The 19,423-nt window shown below is 41.9% G+C and overlaps 1 protein-coding gene across 1 annotated transcript; it reads left to right on the forward strand.

The window, feature by feature from the left end:
• The first annotated feature begins 281 nt into the window (after window positions 1-281).
• Window positions 282-5,745, forward strand: GATD3A (glutamine amidotransferase like class 1 domain containing 3A). The gene is made up of 7 exons (XM_015883857.1): window positions 282-554; window positions 1,677-1,729; window positions 2,410-2,523; window positions 2,869-2,988; window positions 3,740-3,832; window positions 4,100-4,256; window positions 4,727-5,745. The coding sequence occupies exons 1-7, from the start codon at window positions 297-299 to the stop codon at window positions 4,853-4,855; spliced, it is 924 nt and encodes a 307-aa protein (XP_015739343.1). The 5' UTR covers window positions 282-296; the 3' UTR covers window positions 4,856-5,745.
• Window positions 5,746-19,423: the final 13,678 nt, after the last annotated feature.

Consider the following 19,423-nt stretch of genomic DNA (forward strand, 5'->3'; position numbering starts at 1 on the left):
ATACAGCAATGCTCATTGAATCATTACATATGTATCCATCTCTGCAATGGAACTTTGCGTTCTAGCAAATGGTCCTTAGCGATGGTCTTTACTAGGAGAGTGGTTAGGCCCTGGAACAGGCTGCCCAGGGAGGTTGTGGATGTCCCGTCCTTGGAGGTGTTCAAGGCCAGGTTGGACGGGGCCCTGGGCAACCTGATCTAGTAAAGGTGTATGTTTGGTGGCCCTGCCAGGCAGGGGGGTTGGAACTACATGATCCTTGAGGTCCCTTCCAACCCGGGTCATTCTGTGATTCTGTGATGGTCCTCCTCGCCTCCAGAGGGAGCCCCAACACCCCAGCCAAGGGCGCAGCGGCCTCCGGGCTTGGCCCACCCCCCGCGGCCTGCCCGTCTCCTACTCCGCGCTCCGCCAGTTGTCCGGCCTCGCTCCGAGCTGCCCCCGCCATGTTGCCCGCCCGCGGGCCGGCCCTGTGCTCCGCGCTGCGGCGGGCTGCGCCCTGCGGCTTCGCTTCCTTCCACTGCACCGCCCGCCGCCCCCGCGGAGCCCGCGTCGCTGTGGTGAGTGAGTTATGTGGGGGAACGGCACAGCGCAGCACGGGGAGGAAGTTGGGTTCTGTGCTTACCAAAAGATGAAATAAAAACATAACAAGTAAAGATCACTTGTAAATATCAGTGCTATGAAACCGAGACAACAAAATATTGCTGGTCTGATGTAGTGAAGTGGTGGTGGGACATCCAGTTCTCTGCTGTCAGACTTGAAGTGGTGAGCTGAAAGCCCCTCCAAATCCCATGTTTCTAAGGCAGTTACACTTCAGTTTCTGTTCATGTATCTGCGATTAAAAAAACTTCTATGTTTCAAAAAAAATAGGGTAAAGCCAGGAGGGAAAGGGGGAAATGGGCACTCTTCAACTGGATTTTTTCCTTGGAGAAAACAGAATCAAAACTCAGAAGTGTTCATTTATATACTTTCAAGAGCCCTTTGGATTTTTGTTTGTTTGCTTGTTCTTACAACCTTTTTTTAATTCCTTTTTTTTTTCTTTTTTTTTTTCCCCCCCCTCTTTTCTTCTACTTTGTGAAAGATTCCCTCCAGCCATACAAGAACAGCTTATTGCTTTGTGCTTTTTCATCTCCTTTGTGTATGAGCAAACTGAAGGTAGCATTACCATGGTAATAAAATGTAGTTAATGTTTCATAATTGGTTTGAAAGTGATTTAACTGTTAATCTGTGATTTGGATCCTCAGACAAAATGCAGTGGCAGGTGACATAGCTGGTCCTAAGTGCCATGAGTGCGCTTCTGACCCACTTGGGTTTGATGTACATCTAGGTAAGAAAGTGTTTTGCACCTCAATGACACTTGATATATCGGATAAATGGCACTCAACTCACTGCATTCATGATATTGTGCCAGTTTATAAACTCCAAGGAACAAGTACAGGAGCAAATAAATAGACTCTGGTTCTCTTCGAGTCCTGGCTGCCTGGGGTGGGTAGCTAAAAATAGAGAATGCCAGTTCTGCTGTATGTCAGATGGCGGTGCTGGGTTTAATAGTGTGATGTTGGCTGCCTTGGCAAAGAGTTTGTCCTGAAGTTATTTCAATCCTCCTATTTATTTCATTTAAAATGTAAGAAGGACCTTAGAAACTTTTGTATCACTTGAAGTGCTTAATTTTCCTGCTGCAGGTCTTGTCTGGCTGTGGTGTCTATGATGGCACAGAAATCCACGAGGCTTCTGCGTAAGTTACCTTGTGAAACTGTGGGCTCAAAAGAAGACTGCTTTACATCAGTGTACCCCACTGAATTCATTTCTGCAATCCGTGGTGTTGAACTTTCTCTGAGTCATTCAGTGTCTTGTCATGGTTTGTGAAGCTTTTGTCAAAGCATAGCTGGGAGCTTGCGTTGCATTCTTGCTTCATGATCCCTGTCCAAAGATGCAGAGCACTGCAGGTGGTGCCAGAGCAGCAAATTAAGAGACTGTTTTTTCTTCAGAAACAGAAATTCAGATTTCCAGAATCAATTTCAGCAGAGATAAGTAGACTTAGTTTTGTAATTGTCTGGAGTTTTCATTCCTGGGGCTAAATTCAACACTGTTAAATGTTAATTCACAAGTTGAATTGTTAACTCTTACTATTTGTTGGTAAGAGATCTTTCACCTAGATTGAATGTGCTCCCAGTGTTGTCTGGAGGGGAGCACTGAGCAAAGAAACTTGTCTCTAGCTTTCCTGACCCATCTGACTTTCTGTTCTACTCTGAACCTTGGTGTTACGTGGAGGGATTTTGCTCCCTCTTTTGCTCCTACTTTGGTAGGATGTGTTCCTCTTTCTTCATTGTCAGGTGGGATGTTTGTAGGAAGACATACAGATAGATAAAAACTCTCTCCTAAGGTTTTCAGCATATTTTGTTTCTGTTTTCCTAGCGTACTGGTACACCTTAGTCGTGGGGGAGCTGAGGTTCAGATGTATGCTCCTGATGTTCCTCAGATGCATGTTGTTGACCACAGTAAAGGACAACCAGCTGAAGCTGAGTCAAGGTAAAGCCGTGCTAATGTGATTTCTATGACTTCTGGGTATCCACCTTAGGTGTTTTGCAGAGGCAGCAGCCTTTAACTGAACTGGGAGCACTTTGCTGGCTGGCTTTAACAGCTTGATGCTAGCTGGTGCTTCATTGGATATTAAAAAGTAATAATTCTGGAGGTGATTATACATGGCCTCTTAATACCAGTGTTTCCTGGTGGTGATATTTTAAAAGGATCTGTAACTTTGGTTATTGAATGCCACATTTCTCACTTCCTCCCTTCCTCTGCCCAGACTTTCCTTATGTTCTTTTGTGTGCAAATGCTTAATTCGGGTCATTGCGTTATCTTTGGTCCTTCAAGGAATGTTTTAGTGGAATCTGCAAGGATCGCTCGTGGCAAAATCAGTAACCTGGCTAAACTTACAACAGTGGACCATGATGCTGTGATATTCCCTGGTGGATTTGGGGCTGCTAAAAACTTGTGAGTGACAATTAAATACTAGATTCCTTCTTTGTAATTCACACGGTAAAATCATAGAGTAATAAATGGCCTTATTTAACACACGTGTAACTGCTACTTAATAAGGAAAACTCCATTCATATTGTTGAAGTGCTGTTTGTGATGGTTTCCAGTTAGAATTCTTATTGGTGTTACCAATATTGGTGAGAATTGTAGGATGATGCACATGAAGTATATTTCCCCCTGCCTTTGTGATGATTCTTTTTGAGGCTGACTGAGGCAAGTGAAGGTAAAGCTTCATTAGCTTCAGATGCTGCTAGTGTCATCCTCCTTTTCCTTCATGGCAAAAAGTATTTTCTTGCATTGGTAACTATAAAACAATAACTAGTTAAAAAATAAATTAAAAAATAAATTAATTATGGATGAGCCACATGGAATTCTAATTGTTTTTTTCTTGGCTTTGAGAAATTTGACTATTATTTTCTCTATGGATTTTTCTGTGTCAACATTGCTGTTCTTCTCAGTAATCCTAGAAAGCTAATTTAATACCCCTTTTATCTAGGTGCTTACTTTAAATAAGTAGCTGTATAACATATTAAAACCTTAGAAGTGAATCATTTGGACTAACCCATTAATGGTCAACTGCAGCATCAGTCTACTTTTTCAGGAAGTATGATGTTTGTACCGTCCTCAAGACCAGGAGTCAGGGCAGATAGATATCCTTATTTGTACATTTATGGTATGGTGTGCATAAAGTTTCTTACCGTGGCAGATCTACGTTTGCTGTTGATGGGAAGGATTGCAAGGTGAACAGAGAAGTTGAGCGTGTCTTGAAAGACTTCCACAAAGCGGGCAAACCTATTGGGTATGTACGTTGGTCAGATAGAAAGAAAAAAATAACAGCTTCTTATATTTTATCAGTTGTAGCTTGTCTTTAAGATTTTTTTTTTTTCAAGGTATGTGTGTGGGGAGGCTTGTTTGTGAAAGAAGAGACTTAGAAAATGTTGAATGGATGTTGCTTTGCTATGCCTTTCAGATGTGTAAGACTGCATCCATTTGAATATTTCCAGTCGTGACCAAGTTTTGAAAGACTGCCATCACAAAATTGTTTCTGTAATCCCCTTTGTTGTAGTCTTTGCTGCATTTCACCTGTGTTGGCAGCCAAAGTTCTTTCTGGTGCTGAAGTAACTGTGGGCCATGAAGAGGAGGAAGGTGGCAAGTGGCCTTATGCTGGAACGGCGGGTGCCATTAAAGAGCTGGGAGCAAAGCATTGTGTGAAGGAAGTAACTATATCCTTTCCTGATAATTGCTACACAAAGAGTTTAGTAATGTGTCACTATGGTAATGAATATGTGCAGGATCTGTGCTTTTCTGCTAGCACTGTAGTTTAGAGGGAATATATAGTTTGTTGTTAGTTACCTTTGAGATACGTATTTTTTTCTTTTCCTGAAGGCTAAAGCTCTGTTCAAACTGTACTCAGAGAGAGGCATTTTATTGCAATCAGTAAGTTCCATGAGTTTTCTTACGTTTCTTGGTGATGCCATTCTTACAGATTGCTTTTGCGGTGTTTGCGTTTCTGACAATATAGTTTCTACTCAGGTTATAGGTTGCAGCTGCCTTTACAGCTGAACAGTACCAAGTACTTGGAGGTGTCCATTTATGGAATAGTATTGCTCTAAGGTTATGTCAGTGATGATTTACTTTGCAGGTACCATCTGCAAGTGAGTTGCAGGCTGTGTTTTCCTTAACTTCTTTTTACGAAGCTCACGTGGATACAAAAAACAAAGTGGTGACTACCCCAGCATTTATGTGTGAAACAGAATTACATAACATCTTTGATGGCATTGGGGCCATGGTGAAGAACGTGCTAAAATTAACTGGCAAATAAAACGTCTACTTCTGATGTAAAAACCAGAAATGTTTAAGTTTAGGGGGTAGAACTAACAGCAGTATGGACCAATGGAAGTATTTTTATCTGCTTTTCCTGTTCACAGTCTGACAATATCTTTTATGAAGCTGATTGACTCCCAGCTGTGCTGTAGGTTTTTTGTGAAAGCTGCCTTTGGAAAGGCTTACACTGTGCAAACAATCCGGCCTGAGACACTGAGCATTTTCTTGAGCTTTTTCAGCTGGAGGGAGCTGTGCAGATGTGTTCGGCAGCAGTCACCACAGTGCACCAGTATCGAGTCATTTCCTTGAGGACAAAAAGCAACTGAAGTTGCTTTCAGAAATGGAATTAGGATGTGTTATAGAGACACAGCAGATGCAGTGCCACTGTATCCATCCAGTGGATGAAGAATGGTAGTAGAGGGGAGTTAGAGCATAATTCATTGTTAATGTGCTCAGATCTCTGTCTATGAACTATAAGCCGGGGCCAGCTGTCAAGGGAATAGGTATCTTCCACATCCTACTGCTGGCTTAAAGTTAATTAAGAGATTTCCTCTTCCATGTTGAAGAATCCTGTTTTCACCAAGGAGCCATTCTGGATATCAGCACCTTAGCTGTCACAGTATTAGCACTTGGAGAAATTCATCCATTGGCCCATTATAGCTAAAAAAGGTCTTGAAAAGAAGGGAAAAAATATCTGCAGATGCGACGCACAATTTTTTTAAGGATAATATCCTGATTAAAGTAGTTGCATGACTAGCAAACGGATAGAAGAAAAAATCTGAAAATAAGCTCACTTTCCCCGCTTCAGGGTGATAAAGCTTTCTCCAAAGAAACACTGAATGTCTAAAATAATGATGTATAAATAAATTAATATCTGCCTTTATCTCATCCTCGTCCTTCATTTTTGTTTCATGGCTGCCTCTGATAATTTGTTTATATATTCTAGCTATTTTTCTGCTTTTCGGTTCCCTTTACGTATCTGTGATGTTTTTAATGTGCAGAATCCAGCATCTCCTTCCTCACCTCCCGAGCTACTTGCCACCTATCTATTCATCATGAAACAACGTTTCTCAAATTAACACAAACAGAAAAGACACCCTTCCTTTTACGTGACAGACATGCTGAAGGAAACCCCTGTCTTTCAGGGATAGTTGTGTGTTTCATAAATTAAATCTGCAAGACTTAGACTGGATTGGAAATACTGTCTATGGCTGAAGATTCACTAAGGATGTGGAATGATAGTTTTTACTGTCAGGAAGACAGGAGGAACGAAACTGAGAATGGATATTACAGTTTGCTTGGTCAGTGTTCATGAAAAATGTGTTTTTGCTTCTCAAGCTTTGTAGCACACGATCTATTCTTTGTCATTAAAAATCACGTTAGGATTTAGAAGATCTGAAGTTGCCCTCCAAAGGCTTTGTTTCGTGGGGGACTGCATAGACATCCTTTGTGCAGATCACAGACTCCGGTGCAGTTACTAAGAAATCATGCACTGTCGTCATGGTAGCAGACCTGCTTCTCAGAATGGATTTTGGACATATTCTGAAACAGTGATTGGAGTTTGGCTTCTGCTTCACATTCCATCAGAAACTGTCACAAATCAGAGATGGTATTCAAATCTCCAGAGTACAGGGAGACCAGCTGACTGTTTGCTGTCATCTTATACAAAGTGATCTCAACTGAGCTCAACTTTTCCTGTTGGGAACTATGAGTTAAGTCTTCATATGAGCAACACTTGGCATAGCAGGGCTGCATGTGTGAAGTTGGGGTTTCTCATATCAGTAGTACCTAGTAAGTGTATCTTTAGTGGCACAAACCCTTTTTTTCCTCTTGCTTAGATTCAGATGTGCTGAGAAAGAGAAGATATTCTGAAGAGATTACTACTATCTTATGTGGTTGTTGTAAGTTAGTTACAGGATCATTCAGATGGTGCCTCCTTTTGCCTCTTAAAATTGCAGAATCGCTGACCCCAAACTGGAAGGGACTCACAAAGATCATGGAGTCCAACCCCTGGCTCCACACAGCACCACCCAGAATCAAACCCTGTGGCCAGGAGTGTTGTCCAAATGCTTCTTGACTGTTGCCCTGCGGAGCCTTCACCCTCTGGTGAAGAACCTAACCCCCAACCTGGCCATCCCCTGACACAGCTCCATGCCTTTCCTTTGGGTCCTGTCACTGTCACCAGAGAGCACAGATGGGCAAGATCTCTTCTGGCCTCTGAGATTCTTTCTTGAATGGAATTACTCAAATAACAAAAGCTACTAATAATCCACTGTATGCCGTTCTAAGCAGATACAGTGTTGGCCATGTTAACCGCTAAGTTACTGACTTCCAAGTTGGAATATCACATAATGTTATGCTTAGAATCAAGGTTGCAAATCTCATTTTGGAATATCTTTCTACCTTTCTTTTACTAGGGAAAGTATTATTAAGGATGAAAGAATTGCCTGCCTTCATTTGCAAGAGGCTGTGATTCCACAATGCTGTATGGAATACTGACTTTCAATACGAGTTTTTTTAAGGTATTTTTAGCACGTTGTTTGACTTTGGTGGAAGATGTGTGTTTATCTTCTTGGCCTTCAGCCAGTGTAAATTTGGTGGGGAATTCCATTCGGAGGTTAATAAAGACATTTGCCAAGCTGGGTTTTTCCTTTCATTCTCTAGGGATGTTTGGAGCTGCTTAGAGGGTTGCTAATATCAACTGAGCGGATAGATATTTTGGATCAATACGTTTAGTTAAGCACTACCAGGAAATGAAAGTGAAAAGGTTTGCATTCTCTGAGCCCCCACAAGGAGGCATGTGGTATCTGGCTTATGGATCTTGTGATTTTTTTATCTGCAAAAAAATGTTTTTACTGCAGCGGAGTGGCAGGGTTTGAGAGACACCCTTCGTTTTTCCCCTGTGGTTTGTGGTGACAAGAGAACGTTTGTCAAGTGAATGCCCAGCAGAGGGCACTTGGGGAACAGCGGTAAGTGCAGGTTTTCACCGAGCTGTTGGGCACGATATTCCAGCTGTAGTTTTCTAATGGCATTTTTATATTAATATTTTGGATGCGTGGAGGGAGTCAAACAAGTACTGATCCCTGCTTGTCTAATGAAAAGAAATAGAAGTCCCATTCTGTCATAGTGAATGCACTTGTCCAGCTCTCTTCTTAAGACCCATTCCTTTTATGTCGTGACTTCATATTTATCCCCATGAAAAGATACTATCAAAAGTGTTTGTATTAAGCTGAGGAACCTTCCCCATGATATGTTTAGCATTGAAAAATGAGATAAAAGTAAGTAAAGTTGTAAAAGTATATGGTGCTGCAGTTTAGGTTTTTTAAATAATGGCACTTTTATAGAAGAGATGACCTAAAAACAAGATTTGTAGGGAGGGATTTTTGTCATGCCAAGTAATGCTCTTGGGAGGAAACAAACTGTTTCTTCAAGGGTTTGTGGGTTTGCATGCTAGCATTATCTTACAGGTGGCTGTGGCAAGATGGGGGTCAGTTCTTCACCTACATAACAGGAGGGACTGGCCACAAGTTGTGAAAGGGGAGGTTCAGATTTGACATTAGGAAAAGTTTCTTCTCCAAAAGAATGGTGATGCAGTGGCACAGGCTGCCCAGGGAGCTGGTGAAGTCGCTGTTCCTGGAGGTGTCAAAGAACTGTGTAGATGTACTGAGGGATGTGGTCAGCGGGGAAATATCACAGATAGGTGGATTGCTGGACTGGATAATCCTGTAGGCCTTTTCCAACCTCTATAATTCTATTAACTGTGTGTATACAATTATAAATAAATAAATGTCAGCTTGGATAATCACACATCTGCAAATAATTGGAAGTTGTCTGCATTCCAAGCTTGCAGTTGTTGGTTCCAGCTGTCTTTTTTCCTCCTTGCCATGGTTTGCAGTGGCTGAGGGAAGGCTTTTCTTTGTTGTTGCATAGGTCAGCCTTCACCCTCAGAAGAATGAAAAAGCTGATAGACAAGATGATTTCAGTGGTGCTCAGAGCCTCTGGGAGAAGAGGCAGTGTGAGAGAGGAAGAGAAGGGACTAGGCTTGGGCAATTCCAGAAACTGAAACAGCATTTGCAGCAAGGATTGCAGTATCCATAGTGATGTAATTTCCTGCTGTGTATTTAGGAAATGCCTATTTTCAGTATTGTTTTATTCAACTGCTGAGCAGTGTGCTATGTGAATGATGCTTTCAGACTTAGCTGAAATAAGAGTGAGAATTCTACACCAGTGTATCATATTGGTGCCCTGATGATGATCTGTATGGGCCATTTGTCTTGTGACATACAGAACTGAAATGATGTCAAGTGACAAGTATTAAAGAATAACCTCTCTGTAAAATTAGTCTACATGATACATGTTGTTTTTGTCTTATCAGTGTCACTGTCACACATGAAAAACTTGCTTCAACAGTCATTCTTTTACTAGAATAATTCACAAAGATCACTGAAGGATTTCTGTAAGGTAGTAGATGGCCATCTTGTGTTGTCTGCTTTTGTGGCCTCCAAAGTACTGCAAGTGAGAGAAACAGGCAGGGCTGCCCCCCACCAGCTCAGGCTGCCCAGGGCCCCATCCAACCTGGCCTTGAGCACCTCCAGGGATGGGGCTCCACAGCTTCTCTGGGCAGCTGTGCCAGCACCTCACCACCCTCTCAATGAAAAATTTCCCCCTGACATCTAAATCTCCCCTCTTTTAGTTTAAAACTGTTCCCCTTGTCCTATCAAAGTTGTGGCTCTGCCTTCTTAATGTATGAATTGTTCTCCTCCTTTGTTTTTGAAGCTATCCCTCTAGTTCATAGTGAAACTCTGGAAAACAGAAGCAGTACATGCTGTAAGATATTTGCTTGTCACATCATTGTGTGGGCGAAGAAGGACAAATCAAGGTTTGGCAGTAATTCAGATGTTCCCTTGCAGTCTCTTGGGAAAGCTGAACGCTGGTAGCGCATTACTATTGACAATGGCATTAACTACAGCTATGGGAAAATACAATAAACAGGGATCTTTAAGCACCCCAAGTGCGAGTGCAAATCTGAGTAATAAAAAGTATGGCTGCATCATCCAGGCTCCTTCCCCCACCATGAGTTCCTCCAGCCATCATCTGCCCCAGTGTTTACTGTGATTTATGCCAGCTTGCAAGGGGCAGGGAGAATCACTTTCAAGGTTGAAGGAGGGCTTGAGGAACTTCCTCATAAGCATCAGCCAGCCCAGTGCCAGCACTTGAGCATATAGCTGGGCTGTCTGCCCCCACAGCAGTGAGACACTGTTCTAGCCCTGTATGTCTATGTTTATGTACGTATTTGTCCAATAAACTTCTTTGCACCTGTATGGTCACACAGTGTGATTGGTGGGTCTCGTATTGCCTCAGCACCTTTAGGACAGTAGATAGCTGCTTAAAGGGGCTGCTGGATTTCAGAAGTCACACAGCCCTAGAGATGGGAGCAAGGAACTCAGAATTCAGGGACCTATGGGCTCTCACAGATCCCACCTTTCTGATAGAACGGGGAGATTAGCAAACCGTAGGTGCAACTGGAATACAAATAAAGAATTTCAGTATGACACCAAGCCATTGCTTTTAGCAGCTGGGGTGTTTTTTTTAGCACTTTTGTTTTTATTTTTAATAAGTTTTTGTTTTGAAAAATACACAGAATCTGAGGCAAACCTCTGGAGGGGAGGACACCAAAGGGAAGATCACAGTATGTACAATTCTCACATTCAGATCTTTTCCTGAAGTGGGACCAGAGGTGACAGACGAAGCTGCTCTGTACTCAGGACAGCTGAAATGCCAACTGAGCTTTCCTGCAGCTGTGAGCAGGATTTTGTCTCACTTCCCCACCGTAGATAACCCTTTGCTAAAGAAGGTTGAAGCTAACAGTCTCCTTTACCTCAATGGATACCATTTAAAGCCCTATTTCATTCTGTTTCTTTTCTAGCAAAAACAATTCTATCTTTCCTTTGGAAAGAGTTTGAGCCGTTCCAAATCCAGATGACTCAGTGTGCATTCTTCTCAGTCACTTTCCTCTGTCTGCCACGATGACTGCATTGCTCTCTCTGCAGGACAGGGTGAGTGGTTCACCGGATTCATCTCAGTTCTTCAATAGAGCTGTTGCTGCAGTTCTGGCCTGAAACAAAGCTTAGCCATTTCCTGATAATATTCCTATACAGGACCCTTTCAACCTTATTTTACTCAAGATATCTTATACTACCTGGATTGAACATTTTAATAACTCATTTCATTTGCACAGGTAACTGTTAGAATCATTTTGACCAGATTCTAAATCTTCTTCCAAAAGGTACCATTTTTAAGGTAGGAACATTGTCACAGTAGGAATTTCTTTTTGCACAGTTCCGGGTTACAAATAGAGCTTTTATACAATGACCACATTTCTGCGCTTCATGGCAAAAAGAAATTGCTGAATTCGGCCTTCTAAAGCCTTTGGTTTATCAGGAAGTGATTTGTTATACTGCATCACTTCCTTCTTCTGCACTAATAGCCTCTGAACTTTCACCATCGTCTCTGTCAGCTTCACCCATCTGATGAAGAAATAGTCCATTTCTTTTGGAAAAAAAATACTTCTGATGACAGACCGTGACGCTTGGCAATGAAACAGAAACTCAAGTTCCACAGGCTCAAGTTTCACAAGATTTCCATCCTTATGTTTCACAGTGTGAGCCTCTTCCTACTTCCACTTTTTAACTGACAGAGAGCAGTTGTCTCTTCTCCTGCTTTCAGTTCTCCTGAAGGACAGCGGGTGAGTTCTTAGGTGAAAGATCTCGCAAGGGTCTGTTAATGTGTGACCTTGTAGCTTCACAAGCCTTTTATCGTATCATTAAATCAGTCACACCATTCAGAATAAAAACTTTGTACTAGCAACACTAACTCTGGGCTCCAGGAACAAACGAAAGGCAAGCTATGAGTTCAGCTGCATTTGGTTTTCTGGAACACTGAAATAGAAGACAGGGGCACCTAGTGCTGGGTTGATGTTCAGATGATGGTGTTTACTTCATGTGGCTCTGAAGCAATTCTCATGCTGACCTTACAGAGCTGGTCTCCCTGGCAAGTCTCTGTTATTGAGAACAGCTTCCAAGGAGAAGAAGGTCAGTTTCCCCAGGTACAGGTGCCAAACCCCTACTGCCACCAGGAGATGAAAAGAGAGGGGCAGTACATCCAGATGTGGTGCATCACCAGCACTTCTAACGGAAATCTGTGCATGTCCTGGAAAGTTAAAAAAGAGAAGGTCTGCATGTAATCAGTGACTTGACAAGGAATACTATTGGAATTTGTGTGATATATTTTATATAAATGCCCTCCTGGAAAACTATCGATAAATAAAATCCTGTGGATTTTGGCTTGTTCTCCAAGATCATCCAGTTCAACCATCTGCCTACCACTGTTGTTTCCCCTCTGCTCACGTCCCCCATTACAACGGCTCTGGAACACCTCCAGGGACGGTGACTGCACCACCTCCCTGGGCAGCCTGTGCCACTGCCTCACTGCTCTTCTGAGAAGAAATCTTTCCTAGCATCCAACCTGAACCTCTTCTTCACAACTTGAGGCCATATGTGTGAGTGTTTGTACCATCTAGAAAAGCCTGCTTCAAGATACTGTGACAAATAATGTTTTGTCTTTCCTAAAAGTGCTACAGACACTCAGCATCAATCAATATAACTTTCATTTCTGGAAATACTTGTTTAGAATCCTAACTGAACGGCAACAAAAAGGTTATTAAATAAATTATAATTCTTCAAAGTGAGAGCTGGAGATACGCATTTTGATTGAGAGTCCATGCATCAAGGCAGTGAATAATAAAAAGCCCAGGCCATGGGTGCGCAGACAGCAGTAGCACTGTCACACAATGGGTGCATAAGCAATGATGTGGTTTGGCACATGATTCAGAGCAGCCCTGCCACAGCTGGTACCTGCAGCCCATGCTCAAGGTAGTCCACAAGCAAAGACAATGGATTTTGAACCCCTGACTAAAGTAGTACATATCACAGCTCTTAGCTTGGATGTGATTTTCTTCCCTCTATTCTCTAGGAATATGGCATATATAAAACAAGTTGATGTCTGGAGCTGTCAGTAACGCCTCAATGTAGATATAAGGTTATAGCAAGTCTCACAGGTCTTGTGACCTCTGCCAGGCTTTTGCACTTTCATTTATTTCTGAAACAAACTTTAAATAAGTTTTGTATTGAGCCAAGAAGGACTCTCCCAAGGAATGGTGGCAGTGAAGTGATAGTAAAATCAGGCTCCCTAAAATAATTAGGGAAAAAAAAAACAACCCAGCAAACAGATGAAGGGAAATGAAGCAGTGGTGAAACAGATCGACAATATTTCTGCTTTATTAAAAAAAAAAATAATAAAAAACTCTGCTCATCTGGCTATAATGACTGCACAATGTGAAGGCTATTTCTGCATGCAGACTTACTGCTCTCAGCAGCTCATTTAACATTACTAAGTCCCTTCCAAAATAGCAAGTGGTACAAAACAGAACATTTCCCCCATTTCTTAAGAAATAGCTGATGATAATAGTAATAATAATAATAACATGAAAACTTTGCCTGATAGTTTTCTCTAAAAAATCATTGCCTAAAGGAAATATTTTCTCTTTTTCAAAATGCTACGTTTCAAAAGTTAGGCTTCTGTTCTTTCCCCAAACCCCTACAGTCTCAGTATAGAAGTCTTCAGGTGGTTAAGGTGTGTGATTTACTTTGCCCTGTAGCAAAGCTGAAACACTCTCCCTTCTCCCAGTCTTTTTTTTTTTTTTACCCGCAACTGAAAATACCTTTTCATGGTAATGATTGTTTCTGTCGAGGAAAACTTGTCAGTTTTCAGCCAAACCAAAAAAAAAAAAACCACCACACCACAATTATCTCATTTAAATGCAGCCATTTTCACATTCCCACTATTTACCTTTTGTTTTCAGAAAGTTCCCTTGCTGCAACATTAAACAATTGGACCCTTGGTGATACCATATTTCCTGGGGAAGGTGACAGCCAGAGATATTCAAGTTCCTGTTCTAGTTGCCTTTACAATGTTCTTCTGTAGTGCTGTGCCACTGAAGGTGTATGATGCCGTGTTAAATGTAACTTCATACTCTTTAAAGACCTCTAAGCACACGAGATGAGTTATCTTAGGTCTAAAATCTCTGCCCAGAGACGTTGTGGATGCCCCATCCCTTGGAGGCATTCAGAGCCAGGCTGGATGTGGCTCTGGGCAGCCTGGTCTGGTGGTTGGTGACCCTGCATATGGCAGGGGAGTTGAAATTGGATGATCATTTTCAACCCAGGCCATTCTATGATTCTATGATAAAAAGAACACTGCCTTTAATTTTTAAAGTTTTTTTTGCTGCCTAGGAAGTATAAACCTGAAGGTGTCTACATGCTGGACAACCCTTCTCTATTGAATTTACAGAAATATACAGAGCTTTAGCAGGGTCTGTGGTGACAGGACAAGGGAAAATGGTTTCAAACCAAAGGGGGGAATTTATATAAGGAAGGTCAGGTTGAACAGAGTTCTGAGCAACTTGATGTAGTTGTAGGTGTCACTGTTGATTGCAGGGCAGTTGGGTTAAATAGCCTTTAAGGGTACCTTCCAACTCAGTGTTATGACTTTATGGACTTGAGATCACTGGCACTTCACTATGCTCCTTCTGTGGTCTCTCTGTCTGTTAGTGGTGAAGATGTTTTTCCCTGTTCAAACAACTGTGCCTCAGTTTGTATTTTGCTAGATGTGTCTTGGACTTTCTCTATTCAGCACAGCTTATCTATCTCAAATTCAAATCAAAATAATTTAATTCAATTAGTTTGATTAAAGCTAATTGCTTATGCACCCAGAAGGTAAAGGATTATTGCCTTACCAGGATACTGATGTTTCTCCTCAGTTCTAGGTAAATCTGGGAAAACAACGCACAATAGACAAAGTTATTTGTTTTAGCTTAGGAAACAGGTACAATAATCAACATAAGGGTTAGTATTTCTTCTGAGAAGGAACGTTTGTCAAAACAAAAGCTTAAATTTGGTCACAAAATTAAATCAGAGGAAAAGATGCTTTATAGCTCCCAGAAATGAGCTGAAGAAAACAGTTTGGTTCTTCATTTTCAAATAAATAAAAATAAAATAAAATAAAATAAAATAAAATAAAATAAAATAAAATAAAATAAAATAAAATAAAATAAAATAATAAAATAAAATAAATTATTAATTTTGAAAGTGGCAGCACATTTAAGTTTGCTGAACATAGGCATTTCACTTTACATTTCTAAAATGTTTGTCTCTTGAGAATTACGTGCTTGCAAACAAGGATATTCAAGGGCTCATATTGCTCTAAACAAACTCTTTATTTTAAGCTGGATGAAATGTGTGGTTGACCACAATGAAAATTTCCAGCTGATCTCTGAACCTTAACAAACAAGGATTTGTTTTAATTTTTATCCCTTTTCTTAATTTGCTTTTTTAGTCAGTCAGCTGGTCAAACCAAATACTTCTCCATTCCACTGGCCACACTTGTAGGCAATGTAAGCATGTTAGCTCAGTTGCTTATGTTGCTTGGCATTGTTTAAGCATGTGTTATGATTTGTTGCTTTCCTAGGAAAGAGAAATAATATTCTCATGGTATGAGTCCAGCCTTGCGATCAGATCCAGGCCTTCCACACCAGGGAAAAGGTAATTAGCAACCGTCTTGTCATCTGGAACCTGGACTTTGGATTGCCAGCGATCTGTTTCACAGATGCAAGAACAAATAATGAAATAAACTTTGCATTCCTCTGGGGACAAAATGTATCCTGGACAGTGCCTTCAGCAACCAAATGCTTTAAAAGTCTGGGAGAGATCATTAATGATTAAAGAATCTAGGGAAGGGGAGGAGCCAGGCAGTGTGACATTGGGAGTCCTGCTACTTCTGCAGACTTACTGTGCCAGTGCATATCAAAGGTGCTTTATTTAATTCCCTTTACACTTTTTTTTTTTTTTTTTTTTTTCCCCCCAAAAAAAGCAAGGAATAGAGAGAAACTGAGTGAAGATTTGCTTTAAAAATTGAGCTCGGCCAGATGAATTGTTGTATGTGGCTTGTCAGCAAGAAATGCTGCCCACAGCTCCTTCCCTCTGAACTAAAAAAAAATTCTCACCTGATACACTGAGCTTAATTTTAGATTTCTGTGTTTGATGCCCAGACTGGCTGTAGATGCAACTGTACACAGCTTCGTCCTGTAGCTGGACATTGGAGAGCTTTAAGGAAAAGTTGCCGTGCTTCACCTTGTTTAAAAAGAGGCTGGTTCTGCCATGATATTGCTCATCCTGTAACTTCAGATCATCATGCCCTTCTTGAAAGAAATGCACTACGTCATCCTCTTTCTGCCAGTAGAGCCTTGACTGGGAAATGTCCAGCTCTTCAGGAGAGGTGCTGGTGCAAGGCAGCACAACAGTGTCTCCCACAGATGCGTGGCATGTCATGTCTGGGTGACCTGGAATACAAACAGACAAGATCACAGACCACTGCTAGGGACACTGGGTTTCCTATCACTTGGCTTCTTTGTGTTGTTACTGCCTCTCTTTCCCCTTTCTGATAGTGTCCTGCTCCCAGCCAGACAGAACATGGTCTGTGTCAGGACTGAGGGCTCTATGCTCAGCGCTCAGCTGGAGAGAGGTGCAGAGGAGAAGATGCTACTGCAAACAACTTGCATCTAGTCTGTCAATGTGGCTGCTGCCTCAGTCTGGTTAGCTGGTTATTTTTCTCTTGGCTTCTGGGAACAGTAATCTTTGAGTTTAAGTGTAAGACAGTTTAAATCAATCAGCTCAAAAGGGCAGAAAGTGGTGCGGGGAAGTGGAGAGAGGGTGAAGTGATTAAACAGCTTTTGGGTAGGGAGGAAGTCTGTCTGAACAAAAAAGGAGAAGTGTGAAAAGGATGTTGCATTGTGAGTAGGAAAGTTCTGAAAGAGTCTGATCCTCCCCACTTTCCTCACTGCATCTGATCATGGCTCTGGATTAATAAATAATGTGCAGACTCTGCCTTGGAGGACCTGACATACTGGAGACAGCCTGACAGAACAAGGCTGTTTTCTGTAAGTCTATGTGCAAGCACCCAAGGCTGCTACTAACACTTGTGTCCTGGCTTCTCCTACACTTTGGCATAGTTATTTTCCCAGCAGCCCTAAGAGATTCCCTCCATAACTAAATGAATTTTGCAAGGACTCAGGGAGATGCAGCCCCATAGGGCTACTCTCAGTGAGTTCTCCCATAGCATACACATTGTGTCCTGACAATCTTAAAACATCTTAAAATAAAAGCAAGATTTTTAAGGCATGGACAAAAAGGTATTTACAGCACAGAGTGAAATTAATGCTTTGATCAAACCTATTTCATAAAATGATGTTGTGAATTAAAATATAAATGAATGAATTTGAATGGGAAACTTCCATCCCCAGCAGGGAGCTAAAACAAAAACAGCATGAGTTTGGGATTGTGGCTGGAATATAAGTTACATTTCACTGTGAAACAGCTCAATTTGCTTTCATGGCCAAAATCCTGTGAAGCATAAAGGGTAATTAATCAGACTAAAAACAGAAATAAATGTTCTTGGTGGCATTGGTGCCATTCCTGTGTTCTAGACTGTAAACACACCAGACTGGATCACATATTTGAGCTCAAGACTAAAATGAATCCTGGTTCCCTCTTCAAGTTGCTGATACCAGCCAAGGCTCTTCTGGTTACATGCTTAGGCCTCTGTTTTTATGTTTATCTGTGTCTGTTTTGAGGCTTGCTTGTTTTTAGAGTATGTACATCGAGGCAGATATAAAAGCAGCAGGAAAACTATCATTCAGATTGCTAAATGGCAAGGATAAGACTCTTCCGTTAAACCTTTTCACTCAACATGTGCTTTCCTTAGGTTTGCAGATTTTTCAGCTGAAAATCCCAGTCCTCTTTCACCCAGCAATTTAAACCTCTAGCTGGTAAAAACTCATATCCCCAAAGCTACTTCTCTTTGTTATTGCAAAGAGATTCCCCTTGTTGTGTGGAAAGCTCAATTGTTTTCCGATTGCACCAAGTCATCGGTGAGGTTCTTGATTGGGACCCAAATTACAGTAATATCATATAATCACAGAATGGCTCAGGTTGAAGGGACCTTAAAGGTCACCTAGTCCCAACCCCAGCCATGGGCAGGGCTGCCCCCCACCAGCTCAGGCTGCTCAGGGCCCCATCCCACCTGGCCTTGAGCACTTCAGGGGATGGGGCACCACAGCTTCTCTGGGCAGCTGTGCCAGCATCTCACTGCCCTCTGAATGTAAATTTTCCTCCTAACATCCAATCTAAATCTTCCTTTTTTCAGTTTAAATACATCTCCCCTCATCCTATCACTATCTACCTGGGTAAAAAGTTAGTCCTCCAAATAATGGCCATAACGTTTTATTTTTAATAAAGTCCAGCACCCACTGCCTACTTTCTGCTAGAGCAAACCTTACCCTGTATGCCCCAAGGAGGTTGCCTCAGTCCTGTGATTAGCAGCTTCCCCCAGTGTGTACCCAGCACACCTGTAAGCGCTGAGGAGGGAAGGGGTGAGAAAGAGAGCAGCCCCAGCTCTAGTAGAGCCTCTCCTACCTATCTCCAGACTATGAGCACTTCTAAATTTGATACCAGCTTTAGAAAGTCTTTCCTTCTGTCTCTTTGGCTTCTTTTTGAATGCTGGGAACAGTGGTCAGCATACATAAGCCTAGCATAATTCTTCCTTTCCTGTGTGATGCAGAGTGAACACCTCATAATGCTTCCAGAGAACGTATGAACACATAAAGGCTCCAACCCACCGTGTCCTGCTCTTCCAGCTGGTGAAATCAGGGCAGCAAGAAGCTGTAAAAGGTGGCTGCTGGAATTGCTTGTGGGCAAGAACAGGTGGCTGAAATTTGGCTTTAATGAACTGATTAACAGAGCCTAGAGGTCTGGGAGATCTTTGGTAGATGGGAAGAGCAGACCAAGATGTAAACTGAACATGAAAGCCAGTCTTGTGAAGGAGGTAGATGTTGTTGGTTAGATGGTGTTAAGTTTCTTGTCAAGGCCCTCGTTACAGCAGAAGATGTGGATGCAGGGAATTCACCAGTCCAGAGGCTGAAGCTCTTCTGAGGTGAGTGTCAGGGCTGCTGGAAGCCTGTTGCTGGGGTATGTGGAGTATGGTGAGTAGTGCTCGGCTGATCTACCTGTGAAGCTTTGTGTGGGGTTTTGGGCAAGATTGCTTTCTGGCACGGAGCTTGTACCTGTAGGTTGAAGGCTCAAACATAATTTGTAGCTTGGGCTTGTTTTATGTCTTTGTTCTTTTAAAAAACACTTGTTTTAAATGCTGGCAAAAACAAACAAAAAACCATGACCAAAATGCTGAGATGATCAAAGTGAGTGATAATCTAACCAGTTCCTGTGATTTCTGTAATGAATAACTACTGTTGCTTTCACAACAATGTGGTGCAGAGATGCTCATAAGGGCTGGGCTTTCTTCTTGTTCTCTCCCTCAACTCTTGGAGATGATATGAGGTAGTTGGGAGTACTGAAGGAAGGTGTGATGCCAGCAGGAGAGCCACAGTTTGTGCCTTGTA

This window comes from Coturnix japonica, chromosome 1 (assembly GCF_001577835.2).
Source record: "Coturnix japonica isolate 7356 chromosome 1, Coturnix japonica 2.1, whole genome shotgun sequence".
Classification (NCBI taxonomy): domain Eukaryota; kingdom Metazoa; phylum Chordata; class Aves; order Galliformes; family Phasianidae; genus Coturnix; species Coturnix japonica.

Bases quoted from the DNA above. Each gene is read 5' to 3' on its own strand.
- GATD3A (XM_015883857.1), top strand. From the start codon at position 297: ATGGTCCTCCTCGCCTCCAGAGGGAGCCCCAACACCCCAGCCAAGGGC. The intron at 1,730-2,409 runs GTAAGTTACCTT...CTGTTTTCCTAG, and splicing joins GAAATCCACGAGGCTTCTGC to CGTACTGGTACACCTTAGTC. The intron at 2,524-2,868 runs GTAAAGCCGTGC...TGGTCCTTCAAG, and splicing joins CCAGCTGAAGCTGAGTCAAG to GAATGTTTTAGTGGAATCTG.